This window comes from Pteropus alecto, unplaced genomic scaffold (genome assembly GCF_000325575.1).
Source record: "Pteropus alecto unplaced genomic scaffold, ASM32557v1 scaffold3, whole genome shotgun sequence".
Lineage (NCBI taxonomy): Eukaryota > Metazoa > Chordata > Mammalia > Chiroptera > Pteropodidae > Pteropus > Pteropus alecto.
The window spans coordinates 25322975-25344330 of NW_006442484.1; the positions used below are offsets into that span (position 1 = coordinate 25322975).

The 21356-nt window shown below is 37.1% G+C and overlaps 1 protein-coding gene across 2 annotated transcripts in view; it reads left to right on the forward strand.

The window, feature by feature from the left end:
- The first annotated feature begins 4506 nt into the window (after window positions 1-4506).
- The window catches only part of EPC2 (enhancer of polycomb homolog 2), a 105826-nt gene continuing 88976 nt past the window's right edge, over window positions 4507-21356 (forward strand). For both annotated transcript variants that reach the window (XM_006921054.3, XM_006921055.3), the window contains exon 1: window positions 4507-4695. In XM_006921054.3, the coding sequence (XP_006921116.1) occupies window positions 4543-4695 (153 nt within the window). In that variant the 5' untranslated portion in view covers window positions 4507-4542. The remainder of the gene's footprint in view (window positions 4696-21356) is intronic.

Genomic DNA, 21356 nt, shown 5'->3' on the forward strand with positions numbered 1-21356 from the left:
AAAATAATAAGAAAGGTCCAGCCAATTCCATGAACGTAACAGTGGCTTCAGCCGAATGGCAGGTGTGCTGAATTTAGAGAAGTATGGAATTTCTTAAGGGCAAGGTAGCTGGATTGGAAAGGATCCTATTTTACCTCCCATGGAAGGCTCCAACAATTGTTTCCCTGTTTGAAACTCAGCACTTAATTAAAATAAGTAAGATTGTATTCATCACCTCGGTGCAACCTAGTGCCTCAGAAATCCAAAGTTCTGAAATTAAATTTATGTAGTTCATTTGATGTTTGGACGCAGGTAATTTTCCTAGTCAGATTCATTAGCTCTGTCACAAGAGCTTTACTTTTTACTGCTACCCCCAGTCCAAAAGCTTGAGTGAGCAGCGTCAATCTATTCCATGTGTGGGCCATTGGATGTGTTTTTCGGTCCGGTTTGGGCAACGAATGAGACAGGCTGTCGGTGTGATTCAAAATTGAGTGCTATGGACTCTCTGGAGCGCTGTGTTTTCAAATCTGTTTCCTTCAATTACATCTGTCTCATTTTTCCTTGGTAATAAAATACAGAGCTTTGGGGCTGATTATTTTTAAGTCTATCTGGATCCTTTGTGGAACTGAGAAGTAAATCGTCAGCTTATACACAAGGTGGCACCCTGTGATTCCAACCAGGTCTGAGAGAAGCGATGCTGCTAAGAGACTGAGCCATAGCCATAATTTTTGTTCAGCATTTGGTTTTCCATTATAGCAAATATAAAGGTGGATGTGGATGTTTGGCATGTTACCTCTGAGGGCAGTGTCTTTCCCTGTGTCTCAAAAATTCAGAGTTGCCTCATGAAAGGGCACTAGAACCAGGGAGCTGATTCTATTTGATTGTAATGAACGCAGACCCCACATTCAGATTACATATGGAAAACAACACAGCTTTATTGGCACTGGGCTCATTCCTGGGGCCATAAGGGGGAGGAGTGGGAATATAGTTCACATACCGACTCAATTAACTTTCTATTGGTTTTGCTGAAATAGAGAGCCAATTAGAAAGAATGTGACATTTACAAAACTCTGAAATAGTTGAATAGTAACTGTGTTTACCAGTTTTAAAGTTCCTTTCAAAAAGTAATTCATAATTTGGAAGCTGCTTGTCCTGATCATAGTATAGGGAAAAGGAAACCGGAATATAATCTCAATTCTTACAGTTACTTGACTGGTATTCTAATTTAGATAACATTTAGACAGTGGTTTTATTTTTGATATGGCTTTAAAACTATATCTAATTCTTGAGTGTTTATATATGACACTTGCTTGGCTTAAATGCATATCACTGGGAATTGGTCCAGAGCATATTTAAAGTAGACTGATTTTAGAATGACTGTACTCAGTGCATTGTATATGGAAATTAATATAGGCTATTAGGCTGCATAATCATTTGAAACAGTTTTGATAAAGACATTTTATAACAGGATCTGCTTCAAAAGTTAGAAAGATATTTTCTGTTTTTCTAACAAGTATATTAGTATTCAATAAATAGATTAGAAATAAACTTTATTAAAAAGAATATTTGTGTACAAATAAAAGCTCCTTTCCATATGTGAAACAGAGGCATTCTGGTTTGGGCACTGGATTGGAAGCTAAGAAAACAGAGGCTGTGTCTCACTTGAAAAGTGTATTGTGTTATTTGCCTCCAACTGTTTTATTCCCAGCTCTGTAATCACTGCCTACAGGGCAAGAGGAAAATGGAGATTTGGGGAAGAAATCTGTTACATGGTCAAATAAAAAGAACAGCAAAACAACTACTACAGCAAAAATCTGTTCCTGTAATAGAATTTCACGTTTCAAAAAGTTTCTTTGAATTGCTTTAATTAGTTCTAAAATTCCTATGCCCAAAGGTAGGAAGCTGGAGAGCAGGGTAGGCCATAATAAAAGCAAATATTAGCAGCGATGGCTAGGTCGGGTGACAGGCCAATAAGGTATGTGTACTCTAAGCTGGAGTGGAGTGGGGTCAGTATCATTAAATCTCTTTAAGGACTATTATCAATTGACAAATATTTATTAGGCGTCTGCCATGTGTGAGGCACAGAACTGAGAGTATAGTGATTAACAGAGATGATGTTCTTGCCTTCATTGAGGCTACTGAATCTCTGGGTTTTGCACCCTATTAGCCATTGGATAGCAGGCTGGCAATGCTGAGAAAACAAGAATTTTAGAGAAAAGCTAGACCTGGTTTTGAACCCAGTTCTGCAAGTTATTAGTGTTGAAACTTAGCAAATTATCTGTCAGATCTTAATTTTCCTTATTAGTAAAATTATAATATTTCTTCATAGGGTTATGAGAATTAAATGAAATTCAATTAATAGGTAATATAAAGTACCACTATAAAGCTGGTATAGATACTCAATATATCCTTTCTTGAGAAAGAGTAATGATAATTGTAGGGAATAGAAAAAAGCTATCCTATCTGAACCTAAGTGCTGGGCATCCTGATAAAAGCTTGGGATGATTCGTTTCTTTCATTTTTTTAACCACCTTCAGGCTTGAATCCAGTGTTGACCCCCTCCCAACAACATCTTGTTCTTCCTTGCAGAGAACTGGAATTGCTCCAGAGGGTAGCACTCAGAACAGGACATGCCCATAAGCTTGAGGAAGGTATTGCTTACAAGAAGTGAGTCACAGCATGTCCATTGTTTCCAACAAAACAAAGTAGATGGAAATTACTCAAGCCCAGCTAAACAATGCTCAAAGTCTCCCTGGGCCAAGAAGGTTAGACTATTTAGACACTGCCCCCGAAGTCCATATCCACCATTTTGCTTTCAAGGGGGAAGGTGGGGAGAAAAAGGAGGGAGAGAGAAAAAGGAGGAAAAACAGAAGAAAAAAGAGAGAGGGGAAAAAATGGATAAGGAGGAGGTGATGGAGGAAGATATAGAGTTTTGACATACAGAAATGATTTTAGGAATAAATTTTTTCACTTCTGGACTTTAGCGAATCATATACTTTTCTCTAAACTAGGCAGAATATTTATCAATTATTAGAAAATGGTACACTCTTCCTAGGGATTTTGTGAGAAAATTGTAATGAAGAAACCTGGCTAAATGAGGTTGTCGACAATAGCTGGTACTTATCTGAGTCAACTTGATTTACCTTCCTCTTTAGAACGTTCTCTAACCAGCTCAGGCTAATGTAATGTCTCTTTTCTCTGATTTCTCACGGCAATTCTTGCCAGTACAACTCACTTGGTAATTAATCATATTCTAGTGTCTTGTGTCATCTCCTGTATAGTTTTTTTCAAGTATTTACATCTTTTTTTCCTGCTGTCATTTATCCTTCCAGTTTTCCCGTTTTTCAACCATTTAGGTTTCTTACAGTTATTCATCTTTCCAACCATCCTGCCATGAAGGCAGGAACTTTATCTCAAACTTCTTTGCGTCTTCCACAGCACCTAATATTTTACATGTATCTGCCACTGCGGAAATGTGTGCTGTCTTCGTTAAATTTTATAAGTTCAACTTTTAAGAACTTTAATATTTTTTAAATCAGCGGAATATCTATTACCCACCAAATAACTATTGAGTTTGGGTGACAGGTTCAAGTGCACTTGTTGCATTTGGCAGCCTCAAACATTAACCCTTACTGCTGCCATTAGCATCCTCCCCGCCGAAGGCGAGTACGAGCAAGGATGCCTTACCTTGGAGAGCTCTTTCGGTCAGGTACTAAAGAAAAGATGCGGGGAAGCGGGCAGGGACTACGTGAGTGTTTTCGGGGCGGGCGAGACCCGGCAGGTCTGCGCCCCTCTGAATGGACAGACAGAACGGACCTTTGGCACTTCTCGGGGACGTGCGAATTGGAAGATGCGAATTAGCTGGCGCTCTGAGGGGCCTTGAAGATAAGCGCTTTATGAGAACGGGCTCGGTGGTGGCTGTTGTGGCCCTGGCTATCATCTTCCATTCTCGCTCACAGACTTCTGCATACTCGCGAATTTCGGCGCGGCTGTTTTGCCCGGCGCCTTCCTCCCGGGCGCCCAAAGAGCGGGGTGTCGGGGCCGCGAAGGCAGAGGCGCACGCTCGGAGGCGCGGGTTAACCTGCGCACCTGGCACCTGCCACAAGGCGAGAACGCGGGTCGCCGAGCGGAGGGCCGTCGCGGCTCGCTCTCCCCAGAGCGGCCCGAGGCTGAGCACGCTCCCGCGGGCCGGCCGCGCAGCGGAGAGAGTGGGTGGGCAGGCGAGGGAGGGGAAGGGAGAGGAAGGAGGGAGGGAGGGAAAGGGCGAGGCGCGTCCCCGCGGCGGGGGCGCGCGCGCGCGCCATCAATTCCTTAGCTACTGACTTTACAGCGTGGGCAGATAATAGTGCTCAGACATAGACTGCTTTTCACAAGGCAGTTAACTTCAGCATCATTGTCAAAATGGGGAGCAGGAAAGGGAAATAGAAAAACCTCTTTAATAGCTAGGGAGTTGTTGGCGCTACCTGCTGAGTCTATTGAGAGGAGCTTCCAGACCAAGTTGACCTTCAAGGAAAGAGCGAACCGCCGCCGCCGCCCGGGCTGTTCCTGTAAGGCGGGGAGACAATGAGTAAACTCTCCTTCCGAGCGCGGGCGCTGGACGCCGCCAAACCGCTGCCTATCTACCGCGGCAAGGACATGCCTGATCTCAACGACTGCGTCTCCATCAACCGGGCCGTGCCCCAGATGCCCACCGGGATGGAGAAGGAGGAGGAATCGGTAGGGACTCGAGTGTTTATTACCCCCCCTTCCCTCCTCCCCCCTCACCTTTGTCAGTCGGGCCTCGCCATTCACAGCGCGTTTTACGCTCGCTGGAGGGCGCCGCTGCCGCTCCAGCGCATGGGATCCTACGCTGGCGGAGTAGCGTAAACCCTCTCGGCCGGCGCAGCGCCCGCCCGCGGCCGCCATGTTGTTGCGTCCCAGTGTTGTGATTAGCTCGCAGCGCCGCTTACGCTGCCGTAAGGGGGCCTTGCCGTAAGCGGCGGCCAGGAATGGCGCAGGGAATGTTCTGCCCGCACTTGGCGTAGGGCCTCTGTTTACCTTTTTTTCCTGCACCCGGTGGGGGTGGTTAATTAATGAACGAGGGGCCCTTTGGCTAGCAAAGATTTTTTTTTCCACTTTAAAATTTAGTTTTGCATTGGGTCCTATTTGAAATGACTTATAGAAAGTAAAGTGCTTTCAAAACAAACATTCCTCCTAGCGAGGGAATCCTCGTTCCCTAGCCTCTGGTGATGCAGTGGGATAAAGCGGTGCAGCACTGCGGCGGGCGAGGGCCGGGGCCGCGGTTGCCCAGTGGGACGTAGTGTTAGAGAGCCGCGGATCCGCTAGCTCCGTGTCCAGGAACGGGACATCTCTGCCTACCCAAGACGGCGCCCGCTCAGTACACAGCTTTAGAAAGGAACCAGCGATGTTCAGCAATGGGTTGTCGGTGCTGTGCTGTCCCCGCGCCGCTTCCCTGAGAATTGTCATGGGGGGGCGAGAGGAGTCTTAGAAGTTTGAGGACTTAGTGCGTTTAAATTGACAGTTGCATTTTTGATAATATAACGCTTTTTGACAAAAATGCTGCTTTTTCTCTCTTATGGGTTAAATTTTGCATACGGTTGAATTTCATCTGGCTTTGGCAGTGTTTATTATTCTGGAGTGGTGTTACTTGCGTGCGAAGTTCATAGTAACTGCACCCTCAAGAATTTCTTCAATGAACCTGCAGTCCCGCCTTATTGTCAACCCCGAGTGTGCGTGGATTGGTTCTCTTGCTTCAGTGACTTGTCAAAAGAAGGCTCAAGGTTTCTGTGATTGGTTTTCTCTTTTGACTGTTAAAATTGCAGGAAATGCTTTTATGCCTTTGATTGGCTGCTGGAGTTTTGAGTTCATTATATTACCCTGTTATTGCTACTTTCTGCTGTGATTTAATCACATTCTCTTTGGTGTTTGATTGCTTCTAAGTCTTGCACTTTAAGTAGAAAATGAATACGGCCGCCGTATCGGATGAACATTCAACCTTCACCTTCTTTTAAAATAAGATAAAAACCCAACATTTACGCTGAAAGTTTAGAGCAAAGTCTTATGTGAAAATTCTTTTTGTTTCTTGAATAAAATTTATTTCTAACAGCTCAATGTTCCGTGGGAAAGATAATATAAGAAAGTTATAGTATGTACGAGAATTAATTGAATTGAACTTTAGAAAACACAACTTTGGATTCTACAAAGTTAAATTTCCGTTAATATTATATTATGAATTATGAACCAACAAGAAAGGTGGCTGCTGAGTTTTAAAGTGTCAGTATTGTACGTAACTACTTGGATCCTATTATTTTGGTTTGAGAAGTACTTGAACCAAGAAACTTGTTCTAGAATGAAGGTAGCACCTGGAAGATACGGCTACTTTTTGCAAAGAGTGATCAGCACTATACTTTGTTACACCTTTAGTCCTTAGTTTGCCACATATGTATTTTATCTGAATTTAGGGAGAAAACTTGCAGTTTAGTTACCTTGTTAATGATGGCTTAAAAATAAATGCTTAACCCTATTACAATTTTGTCCTATTAACTTTTTCAGTAAAACTTGTGATCTTTAATCTAGACCGTGAGTACTAAAGTTAGGTTATTTTCAGAAGCCTGTTTCAACTGCTCAATTTTAGGGAAGAAGAAATCCACATTCTGGATTTCTGATAGAACTGGACTTGTAACCCAGGACTTTTTGACTCTTTGTCCTGTCCTTTCTGCCTCTTTAATGTTACAAGTAGAGGTTCTTAAAATCAAAACTAAACTAAGCAATGATAGTTACAATTTATAGTCTAAAGTCTTTTGCGTCCCAGAATGTCCAAATTAAGTTCTAATTTTTTTTAAATTAACATGTAAATTAGAAGACTTGTGCTTGCATGAGTGACAGCCAATTCATTTCTTCTGGTCTTATCTAGAAGACTTCTGTTATTAAGCAGAATTATTTGTTCATTTTAAAAAGATGTTTTGCCTTGATAAGCATCAGTAAAACAAATTTCACAAATATATTCTTTCATTTGAGTTGTATTTCAATTTGATTTCTATTGTCAGCATGTTCCTAATTAGTTACCTTTATAAATATTTTTTAATCACAGACTTTGGGGATGCAAAAACAAGAAAAACCTTTGTTTATGGATTTAAAATTGTCACTCTGCATTTCTAAACTGTCCACACTATGACCATGACCCCTTTTCTTCTTCATTGGCAGAATCCTTCGACTTCATTTTAAAGCCTTCATGGATATGTCGTCTCCTCCACTCTCCTTCCTCCCCCCTCCCCGCCCCCAATAAGGACTGTCCCTATGTAGCTATTGGACTACCATTAAACTTGGTTTATATAGTCATTAACTCACTTTTGAGTTACATTTTGATAATGCCTGGATGAGGTAATCTAGATGTTCTTTGACTTTGCTATGACTTTGCTAACACTATCATCACTGAGCATGTCATTCTCTTAGCTCTTTCTTTTCTTCTGGAATGCAAGCATCTTTTACTTTTCTTACCTTTTCTTATTTTCATTGCTTTTTGCCTAAGGTCTTCCAGTTGGCATCTTCCTATAACTTGGTCTCTGTAGTGCTCCTTTTGACACTTAGTCTAGGTCAGATACTGTAAATTTATGTTTATTTAGAATCTAAACAGTCAGGAAGATCAGATGATCAGTGGTTCTGCCACCTCCCCATGAGTTTGTATAGTGGTAGTTGATGTTCTTAATATATCTGCCATTTTTGAAATACTTCTTGTGCCACAGGTACTATGCTAAGAACTTTACATATATTATTTAATCCTTTTTAAAATCAACTTTTTTGAGGTATAATTTACATACAATGAAATGTACCATTTAATAGATAGAGTTTGATGAATTTCGACAAAAGTGTACACTGATGGAAACAGCACAGTCAAGATATAAAAACATTTTAAACACCCAAAAAGTTCCCTTGTGCTACTTTGCGAGTGCCTCTGCACCAATAGTTCTAAGCATCACTGATTTTCTTTCTCTCATTATAGATTTGTTTTGCCTTTTCTAGAATTTCATATAAATGGAATTATACTTTTTTTGTGTATGCTGCTTTTGCTCAGCACAATGCATGAGGATTCATCTTTGTTGCATATATCAGTCCATTCCTTTTTGTTGTTGAATAGTATCCCAGTGAATTGATAATACTGTAATATATTCATTCTTCTATCTGTTGTTGCATATTTGAATTGTTTCTAGTTTTTAGTTTTCATTTAATCTTTGTAACAGCCTTTCGATGTATTATTGTTGCTGTTTTGTAGATGAAGAAATTGAAGGGTCTCAGTGCTAGTAACTGGCCAAGCTAGAATTCAGACCCTTGCTTGTAATGTCACAAAAGCTCATAACCACTATGCTTCATATTGAGTTTTTACAGAATTTCAAATTGTCTTATGAACAATTATTACGTTATAGTTGGTGTAAATAATATTTTACTTTTCATAATTTGGGGGACTGTAAAAGATAATTTTGATTTGATTGGAATATTAAATTATTAAGAAGTTTAGTTTTTCATCACTTTGACTTTTGCTCTTCAAATTTTGTCTCTTTTTTTCTTGTAAGTCTTTTAACTTTGCTTCTTTGTTGGCACTATTATGTTTATATGAGTGTTTGTTATCCTAAATATAAGAAATTTGTGAGAAACTATCCTATTTTATTATTTAGATTTTTCTCCTAATAGAATGTAATCTCTGAAAGGGTGGGGGATCTTTGCATGTTTTGTTCATTAATATATTTCAAGTGCCCAGAATTATGCCTGGCACATAATATGTGCTTGATAAACATTTCTTGAGTATAGAATGAGCTTTTGTTTCTTTTTTCCTATACCAAAAGCTATGTTTTTGTGAAACACTGTGTGTGTGTGAGTGTGAGTGTGAGTGTGTGAGTGTGAGTGTGTGAGATTCGTTAGCAGAATTTGGTAAATTGTTCTTACAGGAATTCTTTTTTGGTTTCTTTCTTTGGTACTATGTATACCTAAATATTAAATTTTTTTGGTACTATATGTACCTAAATAGTAAGTCTTTTTTTTCCCCTCACGAGTCAGAGGCTTTTTAAATATAGAATTTTTATACCTAGATATGGTTGTAATTAATATTTCTTATGTTAATTACCCGTCATAGTATGTATACTATGGTACTATATGTACCTAAATATTAAATCTTTTTGGTACTATGTATACCTAAATAGTAAATCTTTTTTTTCCCTCTTGTGTCAGAGGCTTTTTAAATATAGAATTTTTTATATCTAGGTATGATTGTAATGAATATTTCTTATGTTAATTACCTCTCATAGGTGTATGCAGATTTGTGTAAGATGTCTCTCATACTAGAATGAACCAAAATCTACATGAAGTATGCATTCCTTTTTTTTTTTTTTAAGAAAAAGACCATCACTGATCTGAATTGACATTTCTCCTCTCACATATGTTAGTTGCCTACTTTTTGTCATTATCTTAAGATTTTAAATGATATATTTTTTAAAATAATTATTTTTTTATGGTGACATTGGTTAATAAAATCCAAAGTTTCAGCTGTACTCTTTAACAATAAGGCATGTATATATTTACACTGTGTGTTCACCTCCCTTTAAGTGCTATTTTGAGTGATAGAATAGAAATATATTTCGTCTTTCTACTGTTTCAAAGTTATTTTTGGCACTAATATGTTTCATAATAGAGGGTTCTGGAGAGCATATAAAATGCCATTTTGTAAGCTGATATTATAAAAACATTAAGTGTTTAATCTTTCAACAAAAGCAAATACTAGCCAGGTATCATCTAAGTGCCAGGTATTATCTAAATAAGATATTGGGTAACTATTTAAAGGGGCCTGTAAGTCAATATGTGTAAGGCTGTATTTTGAAGTGTTAGGATTAAAAGAATACAGATCTGAAGAGAATTTAAATGAATCATTGAGGTAAAAAACATCTGGGAAGTTAGCAAAAACTACCAGGTTAATCAGCCTGACAGACATTCAAAGAGCATTAGAGTAAGTTAAATGTCATTGTATTTAAGAGGAGTAAGAGAAAACTTACTGGAATGCATAGAGAAGGCTCCTTGGAGAAAGATTAAACAATTTGGATTTTCAGGTTTGGTTGTATGGTATATGTTGAAGCAAATACTTGGGTGCAGGAATATTTAAAGCAAATTCTATGGATGTTAAGTAGACTAAAGAAGATTATTCCATGTTTTATATTTTTTAATCTGTCTTGTCTAGCCTTCTTCACCTACTGACCGAAACTTGAGGAGGGTAGCAGTCGTTTCTGAGCATGTCATTCTCTTAGCTTTTTTTTTGGGGGGGGGGCGGCGGGGCATGCAGATGGCTTTTACTTTTCTTCCCCTTTGTTCCCTGCTGTATCTTCAAAGATATTGTTTACACTAGAAATTCTTTAGAACATAGAAGGCATTCATTAAATACTTGGTGATTGAATGAATAAAAGTTAGATTGGAGGTTAGGTTGAAAAAAAGGTAGAAGTATACCAGATTACCAGTAGTTTTGAATGTTAGGCCCAGGAGTTTGTAGGCTGGTGTAGAAGAAAGCATTGAGGTATAAGTGTGAAATCTGTTTTTTGAGTTTTAGTTCTGTTGTTGAGTGATCATATGATCTGGTAAAGTTGCCTACCTTCTCTGAGCCTCAGGTCGTTCATCACTACTGTCTCAGTTACCATTTATTGAATGTGTATTAGTGTGTTGAGCATGTGCCAGGCACTTTGTTAAACTCAGTAGATGGTTTAGAGCTCATTATAGGTGGGATGTGTGGGCGCTGTTATCTCTTTTCCAGAAGAAGCAGCAGAGGCTTTGGAAATTAAGTATCATGCCCAAGGGCACCCCTTCCTAGACTAGAACATGGTAGAGCTGGTATTTGAACACAGGCCTTATGGGTGATTGACTCCAGGGCTCTTATCTTTACCATTATACACCTCTATCTCTAAAATGAGTGGGTTTAGAACTAGATGGTATCTAAGGTTCATTACATCTGTACTGTTTTATCGTTTATTATCCAATAGGCATGCGAGAGTCATTAAAAGTTTTTGCCTTGGGGAATGATATCATGAAAGAAACTTTGTGGTGAATGTCTTTTGTAAAAACACATTCCTTTAAAAAAAATTTAAGGAATGGTCAATCAGGTGTAAGTTTAGATTTTTTCTGTATCAGTTCTCTTAAAAATGAGGCCTAAAATCATTTTACAGGTAGGATCTTCAGGTTGGTTTCAAGTAACAGAAACCAGATCTGATTTCTTTAAGATTCCTGGAGGTTGTCTCACAGACACCAAAGAAGGGTTAAATAGTCAGAGTTTAGGAAGGCTGAGAACCAGGGCAGCTATGGGCCTTTCAGCAGCAAGCAACATTAATGACACTCAACTCTTAACAATTCCCAATCTTTTAATTAGTAGTATAGGGTAGTAGTTAAGTGAATGTGTTCTGGAACCAGGCTGTATGGGTTTGAGTCCTCTGGCAGGTTAATTTCATCTATAAAATCTCTTGAGGTTTTTGGGAGAATGAATTGTAGTGTGCTTGAGACAGTTCATGGTGTGTATAAAGCATTTAGTATAAATATTAGCTATTATCATTATTGTTATATATTTTTTTCAGTTCAAAATTCCAGATTCCTGAGATAGAGAGTATATTAGGTTGGCTTTCATCAGGTATCTATCTACCTCCAAGCCTACCAGTCAGAATACAAGTTAGTATACATGTGCTGTTAATGGCTACCCTCCTGAGAATGGGGCTTTAGCCAGGGAGCTGCCTTGAGAGAGGGAGCTGCCTGGTGGGTATATAACATCATAATCAAAAGTTATAGAGTTAAATTGTTTTAACCAATGGTTTGACCCAAGATGAATTTGTATACTTAGTGTGTTTTTACAAACCTTAAATTTGTAAGATGTTTTAATGAGATTAGAATATTTTATATGTCTTACATTTTTTAAATGAAATTTGAATTAAGGACTATAAAAGAAATTTCCAGAATCCTTTTAAAGAAAATACACTTTTCACACTTATTAATCTTCAGAGTAGTAAAGGGATGAATTTTATATGACCTCAAAGAAACTATTTAACCTTCTGGCCCTTAGTTTCCTAACTTGTGAAATAGAATTGGACTGAGTGACCTTTAAAATACCTTTGGCTCTAAAAATTACTGCATCTGTGAATCCACATGTCTGCCTCCTGGGCATATTATCCAGAATGTTAATCAGATGAATAGAACAAATGAGAGACTAAATGTTAGGAAGATATTAATAGGTAAGGTTTAACTCTAACACTATTGCAAATGCTGTCAATTTGGTTGAGAGAGAGAGAGAGAATGAATGAGAATCAGTTACATTTATCCACTCTCTGACACTAACTTTTCCTCAAGGTCAGTGGAACAGTCCACTCTGTATGTTTTGAATATGGTCAGTTCCCTTGCTTTCATGAAATTTTCTTTTACTATCTTTACTACTCTTGTTGCTGTACATGTTCTGAATTTTAGCATACTTTTTGCCCCTAATATGAGTTTATTCTAATTTTCTGATATCTCATTTCTTTCTGTCTCCTCCCTCCCCTTCTTCCTCTCCCTCTCCCAAGTTTGTGTGTGTGTGTGTGTGTGTGTGTGTGAGAGAGAGAGAGAGAGAGAGTGTGTGTGTGTGTGTGTGTGTGTGTGTGTGAGAGCACAGGTGAGATAATAGACACTTATTTTCCCAGTTAGACCAAATGCCTTAAGGAAGATATCATGTCTTTGTTTTATTCAGCACAGGCTAGATACCTACCCAGGCACTTCAGTGATAGAAAGTGTGTAATACAGGCATTGACCATGATGCTGGCCACTGGAATTGAGTTTGATTGTTACTCAACATACAGCTCTGCTTCTTCGTTTCATTTTAAGTAGAATTGGGGTCGGAAAATAGTAATGGATGCATAGGGGACAGCCTGAGGAGGAAATAGTTAGGAATAATCCATGAAGTAGATCAGTGTAGATAGTAGAAGGTCCTTCTTGATTGATTTCATCTTAAAACTGATCCTTGATTATTTTTTTGCCTTGTCTGCACTTAAATAGAACAAAACTTCAGCTTTGCCTACTCCATCATGTAGGACTTGTTCCTTGTGGGATTTATACTGGAGGTAGATAGCAGCCACTTCCAGATTCTTTTTAGCACTATTTCCATGTATCTGCTTTTAGATATCTTTTTTCTTGTCAGCTAGTATTACTTTGCAGTCTGAGGAATGTGGGGTGGAAGAGTCAGCCTGTCTGCTATATCTATCTTTACTTCCAGCTTTCTTACTCCCCTTTCGAGGGGGGAGAGGCATGGGCAAAGTTGTTGTTGGTTGGGGAGTTGACAAGCAGTCCTTAGTTGCACTACTAATTTGATGAAATTGTTGGAACTTTGAAATTATGACTAAGGTTCCAGTCCTGGCCTCTGTCACTTTTCCTCTGGGCATGATAAATTACCTTATTAAAACAACATTCCATCATCTGTTTAGTGAGAAGTGTTTCAAGGGTAACTTTTTAAAGATTAATTTTTTTTTTTTGTAAAGACTTAAGTCAGAGCCCTATATAGGCAATTTTCTTTTGCTATTTTTTTATTGATAATTTTTAGTTATATAGGATTATAAATGTGAAGGAATATGGAAAAGTAAAATATACAAAAGTATCTCCATTATTCTGTAGTATAAAATTTCACATTTTTTTCTCCTGCCAATTATATTTTTACATTTCTCAGACATTAGCAAATTGATACTGTATTTTCCTCCTTCCAGCTCTGTTTCCTGGCAGAGCAGTTAACCATCAAATTAATTTTAAAAAATTGAAGAATGAAAATTAACAGCCAAGAGAACTAAATCTTAAGCAAATCCTCAGAGTAATAATTAAGTCTTGAATACTTGGTAGTTAAAGTATTGTATTTGTTTTTTAAAAGCAATTTTTTTTCATTTAGACAAATTCATTGGTCATGGGGGGAAATAGGTTTTAATGATAAAAATTTGTTTAGTGGGTGGTATAGACTAAAGAAGCAAATGAAGAGAGACATTCTAATATCCTGGTGACTCTGGGATGAACACTTAAGTTTGGAAACTGGAAAGCCTGGTACTGAAGAAGATAATGTTGCCATATGTTTGATCCTTGAGATGGTTCTCAACTGGAATGTTTGAACATTGAGTTTGTAGTTGGTTGTATGAGGCTGTCACAGACATATCAGGAAGTTTATTAATCAATCAATCTCCTGTCCACTAATTTCTGGTAGCATTCCAATTTTCCATAACCCCAAAATATTCCCTTTCTCAATCTCCAGATGGGTGCTGTTACTCTTGATTTGATAACCATTATTCCAAGTCTTAACCTTTTTTGTGACTGGACTCCTGTGGCTGTCTGGTGAAACTTCTCAGAAGGATGCATAAAATTAAAATAAAATCAAACTGATTATAATGAAATATACTTATCAAAATATTAAAAGTTTTTAATTTATTAGCAAATAACAGGATCTAGGGGAATTGGGTCTAATTACCTTAAATTTGAAATAGTGATGAGTATAAACAATATTTTGGCAGGTGCAACCATTGTAACATGACAGTGAAAAGATCTATGATTTCTGTTGTATTAATATTACTAGTACTATTGTGGTCTGTTGCCTACATTAGTAATCAAAGGAAATGTTAAATTTGTTAAAAGTTAGTGTTATTAGAGAGGATTATTTTCTAACCTAAGTTCATGGATCCCTCGTGTCTTTTCTGCGAATGTTTTGGGGTTCTACGACCTTTGGCTCACAACCCCTCAGGAGAATTTCCGTGGCCCAAATGGCAATTCTATTCTTGTGTCATCCTTGTCCCAAATATATAGTCAGGCTACAGATTTTATTCTCATCATTATAAAAAAGATGCTACAATAAACAGAATATCTTATTTTCATGTTTAAGACATTTTCTAGCTTTTTTAAATTAAAAAATAAGTCCCACATGATTTAAAGATAAAAAATTAATAACAAAATGATATACATAAAAAGTAAGTGTCCTTCCTTCCCAGTGTACCCCAGACAATCTACAGAGGCAGCTGTTAGCATCATGCACATACACTAGAAAATTTCTAAATGTTTTTTATTCAGTGAAGTGGGCAAATATTACTCCTGTAGTATTCATTTTATAAGTGAGTAATATATGATTTAGAGTTTGTTAATCTAGAGTCATAAAATCATTTTGATTTTAAATTTCTTCCTTTTAAAATTTCCGAGGAATTGAGAATTGGCAAATTGTAGCTTTCTAATGGATTGTTTGGTGATAGCAAACTTTAACCTATTGTTCCCATCTGGGAATTTGGTTGTCAGTAATACTTGCACTGTGCATAGTATTTTTCTTTATTTTTCTATATATAAAACATGTCAAAGGTAGGTGAACTATTAAGTGACTTGTCTCAGTGTTTTTTCTCTAACAATAATTTATGGCCTTAAATAGCAACTTGGGTCAGAAGAGCAACAACAGGGTACCCTTTTGAAGAAAACTGTCCTTTGTCGTGTATCATATTGGTAAACTGGATCTTTTATACAGACTATATTCCCACACTTGCAGTGTAGTTGTTTGTGATGTGTATTCGTTAAGTAAACAGCTCCATGAACACAGGGACTGGACTGTCTGTATTACCTTTATGTTTGTATCCATCATCTGGTACAGTGAATGACATATGGTAGCTGCTCACTAAATATTTGCTAATGGAATGAACAACACCTGTTGTGTACTTTTTTAATTCGTTTTTCTTTTTTTTTTTATTCCTATTTTTATTATGGCGACATTGGTTAACAAAATCCAGTAAGTTCCAGGTGTACAATTCAACAGTAAGGCATATATATACACATTGCAATGTGTGTTCATTGTCCATAGTTAGATTTTTTTGTCACATATTTGACCCCTTTTACCCCATCTACTTCCTCCCTGCTCCTCCCCCTCTGTCCTCTGGTAACCACTAATCTATTGTCCATGGCTATGAGTCTCTGCTTGTTTGTCCTGTTCATTTGTTGCTTTTAGGTTTATATCCCACGTATAAGTGATATCATGTGGTTTTCAACTTTTTCTATCTGGCTTATTTCGCTTAGCATGATTATCTTGAGGTCCATCCATGTTGTCACAAATGGCAGTATTTCATCTCTTCTTATGGCTGAGTAATATATTCCATTGTATATATGTACCACAGGTTCTTTAGCCAGTCATCTATTGTAGGACACTTTGGTTGCTTCCATGTCCTGGCCACCGTGAATAATACTGCTATAAACATCGGTGTGCAAATATCTTTTTGGATATGGGTTTTTAAGTTTTTGGGGTAAATACCCAGTAGAGGGATTGCTGGATCATATTCTTAGTTTTTTTGAGGAACCTCCATACTGTTTTCCATAGTTGCTGCATCAATTTGCAGTTCCACCAGCAGTGTATGAGAGTTCTTTTTTCTCTGCATCCTCTCCAACACTTCTTATTACATGTCCTACTGATAACAGCTATTCTAAGAGGTGTGAGATAGCATCTCATTGTGGTTTTGATTTGCATTTCCCTAATAGCTAGCAATGTTGAGTATTTTTTCATATGTTTCTTGGCCATTTGTATGTCTTCTTGGGAAAACTGTCTGTTCAGGTCCTCTGCCCATTTTTTGATTGGATCGTTTGTTTTTTGTTGTTACTGAATTGTAGGAGTTCTTTGTATATTTTGGCTATTAGGCCCTTATCGGAGGCACTGCTTGCAAATATATTTGCCCATTTGTATGGTTGTCTCTTTACCTTGTTGATTTCTTTTGCTGTGCAGAAGCTTTTTAGTTTGATGTAGTCCCATTCATTTATTTTAGCTTTTATTTCCCTTGCCTTTGAGGTCAAATTCATAAAATCCTCTTTAAGTCTAAGGTCCATGAGTTTAGTTCCTATGTTTTCTTCTGTGCAATTTATGGTTTCAAGCCTTACATTCAGATCCTTAATCCATTTTGAGTTAATTTTGGTGTATGGTGATAGAGAACAGTCTAATTTCATTCTTTTGCAAGTGGCTCTCCAGTTTACTGCTGTGTACTTTAGACATGGAAAGAGATGTGATAGCTGTCTTCAAGCAGCTTATAGTCCCATAGAAAAGAATTATACACAGATATCTCTGTATGAGGTTAATGTGTTATATGGAAGATAAAAATTATATTGTGAAAATTTGTGTCATAAAGGACATGATTTGAACCAGAGTATATATGAATTAATGTAATAGCTAGTTGAGCATAGTATACAATTAAACTAATATTTACAAATTAGTTTTGAAATTATTTCTATACGCCAAATGCCATGAGTTAGTCGTTTTTTTTTTAAATAGACATGTCTTTATTTTTCATATTCAAAGTGTGTGATACCCAAGAGAGTTGTTAGAGGGTTGAAAGAATTTTTGTGATCTAATGTAAATTCACCTTTTAGGACAAACTTATGTTATGAACAGTGCCTGTTTACAGAATTCTGAGGAAAAGAAACTTTGTGTTATGGAGGATGTTCTAAAGAAATGATACTCCTTGATTATTATGCTAGTAATATGCAGATTTTACTTATTTTAGTTTAAAGTAGTGGGACCACTCTCCATAAAGAAGCTACTTGGAAGAAGTTTGTCTCTACATTATAGATACTTCAATGGGGGTAATAGTAACAGTTAACCTTCAGCTTTATTTGAAATAGTTCATCCATCTTAGAAGAATTCATCAGAGTTTTCAAAGTATCTCCAAAAGAAATACAGAAGATTTAGGTCAGTGATCCTCAAACTTTATCATGCATCAGAATCACCTGAAAGGCTTGTTAGAACACTGATCTCTGTTCACCATTCCTAGAGTGCAAGATTTAATAGGTCTGGGATGGGGCCCAGGTTGTTGCATTTTTAACAAGTTTCCAGGTGATCCCGAAGCTGCTTGTCCAGGGACCCCACTTTGAGAACCACCATTTTAGTGAGGAGAATAGTGGTTCTCACCTAGGCCACACATCAGAATATCCGGGATGCTTTTTTAAAGTATTGTTTAGACTTTACCTGAGATTTAACAACCAAATCACAATTTATGGGTGATTCTGGTACTAGGTAGAAAAAAAAGATTAGCATTTGTGCCTGTGATCCCTTGTATGCCTTGCCATTTAACCTCTCCTTTCAGGGTTTCTTATCTTGTGCTTTCAAACTTCTCTGGCTGTGACGTGTGTGTGTGTGTGTGTGTGTGTGTGTGTACTTCTCTGGCTGTGACGTGTGTGTGTGTGTGTCAAAATGTATTTAATTTTGTCACACACACACACACACACGAATATACAGTGGATTTTCATTTTGTTTCACTAGTTATGTTCTATAAAATTGCCATGGACAGTGAATTAGTAACTACTGAACCATTGATCCTAGAAGAAATTAAGGGTTAGGTTCCTATGAGACTGTGGTCACATTTTCATCAGCCAATCGATGCATGCATAACCTTGTTTTACATACATTTCTGTTTAAAGATACTTTATATTATATGTGTTGTTGATTGACTGAACTTGAATTTACAGCAGTGCATTGTAACTGGTGCCTGAATGAAACTTGTCTAACACACCATACGTTCTCTATAAGGCACATCATAGCCTTCTCGTGCTGAGAAACATTAGACAGCACTTAAGCACTACATTTGGGAGCGGTGTGGGGAGGGGCATAAACGATGAAATCATTTTAAAATGCTAAAAACCTGGCACTAAATAGAACATTAAGAGGACAAAATAGAAAATTTTCAGTTCTTTCAAAATGGCTCCTGGTTTTTGAATTAAAGTTAAGGTGTTTTCTCCCTCTCTCGGGTTCTTAATTACCTCGTTTTCTTCCAAAACTTACATGTTTCATTCTAGTATAACTGCTCTGTAGATCCAGTTTTTTCATCCAAATGGTTATCCAGGTGTCCAAACACCATTTATTTAATCAAAATTATTGGGATAGGATTGGTTAATATAATCAAATAGGTTTCAACAAATACCATTTTCAAAAATATCTTTTCTCCCTGGTTTAAGATGCCACTTTTATTATATTTTAATTTTCTTAGGCATTTGGGCCTAACTTTCTGTTTTGTTCATTCTGTAAAAAATTTGCTTTTTTAATCACTAATCAATTATTATTTCATTATTTTATCTTTATATATTTATTTTTAAAAAAATCTGGTAGAGTTAGTCACTTTTCCCATTCTTATCGCTCTCTTTTTTCAGAGCTTACTTTTGTTTCCTATTTATTTTTTATACGAACTTTATAATTATTTTGTCTAACTCCAGGAAAAAAGTTGATATTTTAATTGAGACTCACCATACATTTATAAATTAGCTTATAGAGATTGACAGCTTTGTGATGTTGACTTCCTATCCAAGAACATGGTTTAGCTCTCTATTTGTTGAAGTCTTCTTATATATCTTTCAGGAATGGTTTTCTTATATTAGTTTTGTGCATTTTTGCTTAAGCTTATTCCTAGGAATTTTACCTATTTGGTTGCTATTGTAAACGCTATCTTCTCACCCATCATACCTTGTAACTTGTTATTGCTTGTATTTTAAAATGCTATAGATTTCTGTGTGTTAATATTATATTCTGTAACTTCATTGTTATCTAATTGGTAATTCACTGGATCATCACTGGCTTTCTTTTCAATACATTTTCAGTAGTTACATGGAACTAAGAAAGATCCTCTAAGTCACCTTCCACCTTCACCACCATCTTGATCCACCACCACCACCACCTTGCCTTCAGATGTTAGTTGCAGATCAAGATTGTCACCTTTGCTTTTAACCAGCTGCTTATAGATTGAAGGCTTTAGTGACCACCTCCTTGAGTTTAGTTAATTTACAAAAACAGCTTACAGAACTCAGAAACATTTTACTTGCTAGATTACTAGTTTACGATAAAAGAATATAACTCAGGAAGTCAGATAGAAGGAGATGCATACAGAAGTGTATGCGAAAGGGGTGCAGAGAGTCCATGCCCGTTCTGAGTGTGCCACTCTCCCAGCACCTCCATGTGTTCACCAACCTGGAAGCTCTCTGAACCCAGTCCTTTTTGTTTTTCTTTTATGGAGGCTTCATTATTTAGGCATGATTGATTAAATCATTGGCTGTTGGTAATTGATTTGCAGTCTGCAGCCCTTCCCCAGAGTTCAGTGGGTGGAACTGAAAGTTTCAACCCTTCTAATCACATGATTGATTCTCTTGGAAACTAGCCTTCATCCTTAGGTGCTTTCAAAAAGTCACTAATTCAGGTATAGTTGAAAGGGATTTGTTAGGACTATTAATGCACCTTTATCACTCTATCATTTAGGAAATTCCAAGAGTTTTAGGAGCTCTGTGCCAGGAAAGGGTACAAAGACCAAATGTACATTTCTTGTTATAAATCACAATATCACAGTATTACATGGAATTTTCAGAGTTAGAATTTATCTGTTATATATGGTGACATTATTTTAGCCAGAGTTTTGTATTTGAAAGCTATCTTTCTAAAACATTTATTGAGATATGATTGACATAAAGTGCACATACTTAATGTGTACAATTTGGTAGACGCTGGTATTTGTAGACAGCTGTGAAACCATTACCATAGTCAAGATAATGAGCATATCACCTCCGTGCCCCTTTATAAGCCTCCCGTCTTCAGGCAGATACTGACTTTCTGTTACTGTAGATTAGTGGTTTGCATTTACTAGATTTTTATATAAATGAGATCATACAGTATATAATCTCTTTTGGTCTGGCTTCTTTCACTCAGCATACTTGTTTTGAGATTTCATACACATAGCATGTATCAGTAGTTCATTCCTCTTTATTGCTAAATAGTATTCCATTTTAAAGATATACCACAGTTTTCTATCTGTTGATTGATTTTTGGTTATTATAAATAAAGCTATGAACATTTGTGTGTCTGTGTCTGTGTCTGTGTCTATGTCTATGTCTATGTCTATGTCTATGTCTATGTCTATGTCTGTGTGTGGGGGGGTGGTATATCTGCTTTCATTTGTTCTGGGTAAATACCTGGGGGTGAAATGGCTTGGTTGTATGGTAGGTATATTAAAAAGGTTTAATTTTTTAAAAGCTGTTAGACTTTTCTAGAGCATTTATACAATAAAGATACCTTTTTTTGAGATGTTTACATATTTTAGAACCTTGCCACTCGAAGTTAGGTCTGGATTTGGAATTACCTGAGAGCTCATTAAAATTGCTGTATTTCAGGTCTCATCCTACACCTATTGAATCAAAATCTGCATTTAAAAAAGATCCCTAGTTGGTTCAAGTGCACATTAGAATTTGAGAAACTGTGATTTAGAGCAGTAGCTCTCAGCTTTTTTTTTCTTTTCTGTAACACATCTAAGGGCTTTTTGACACGTTTCTATGAAATTCTTAAGTGTGGCTGGGAGATGCAGTATCATTTTTAAAAGTCCAACAGA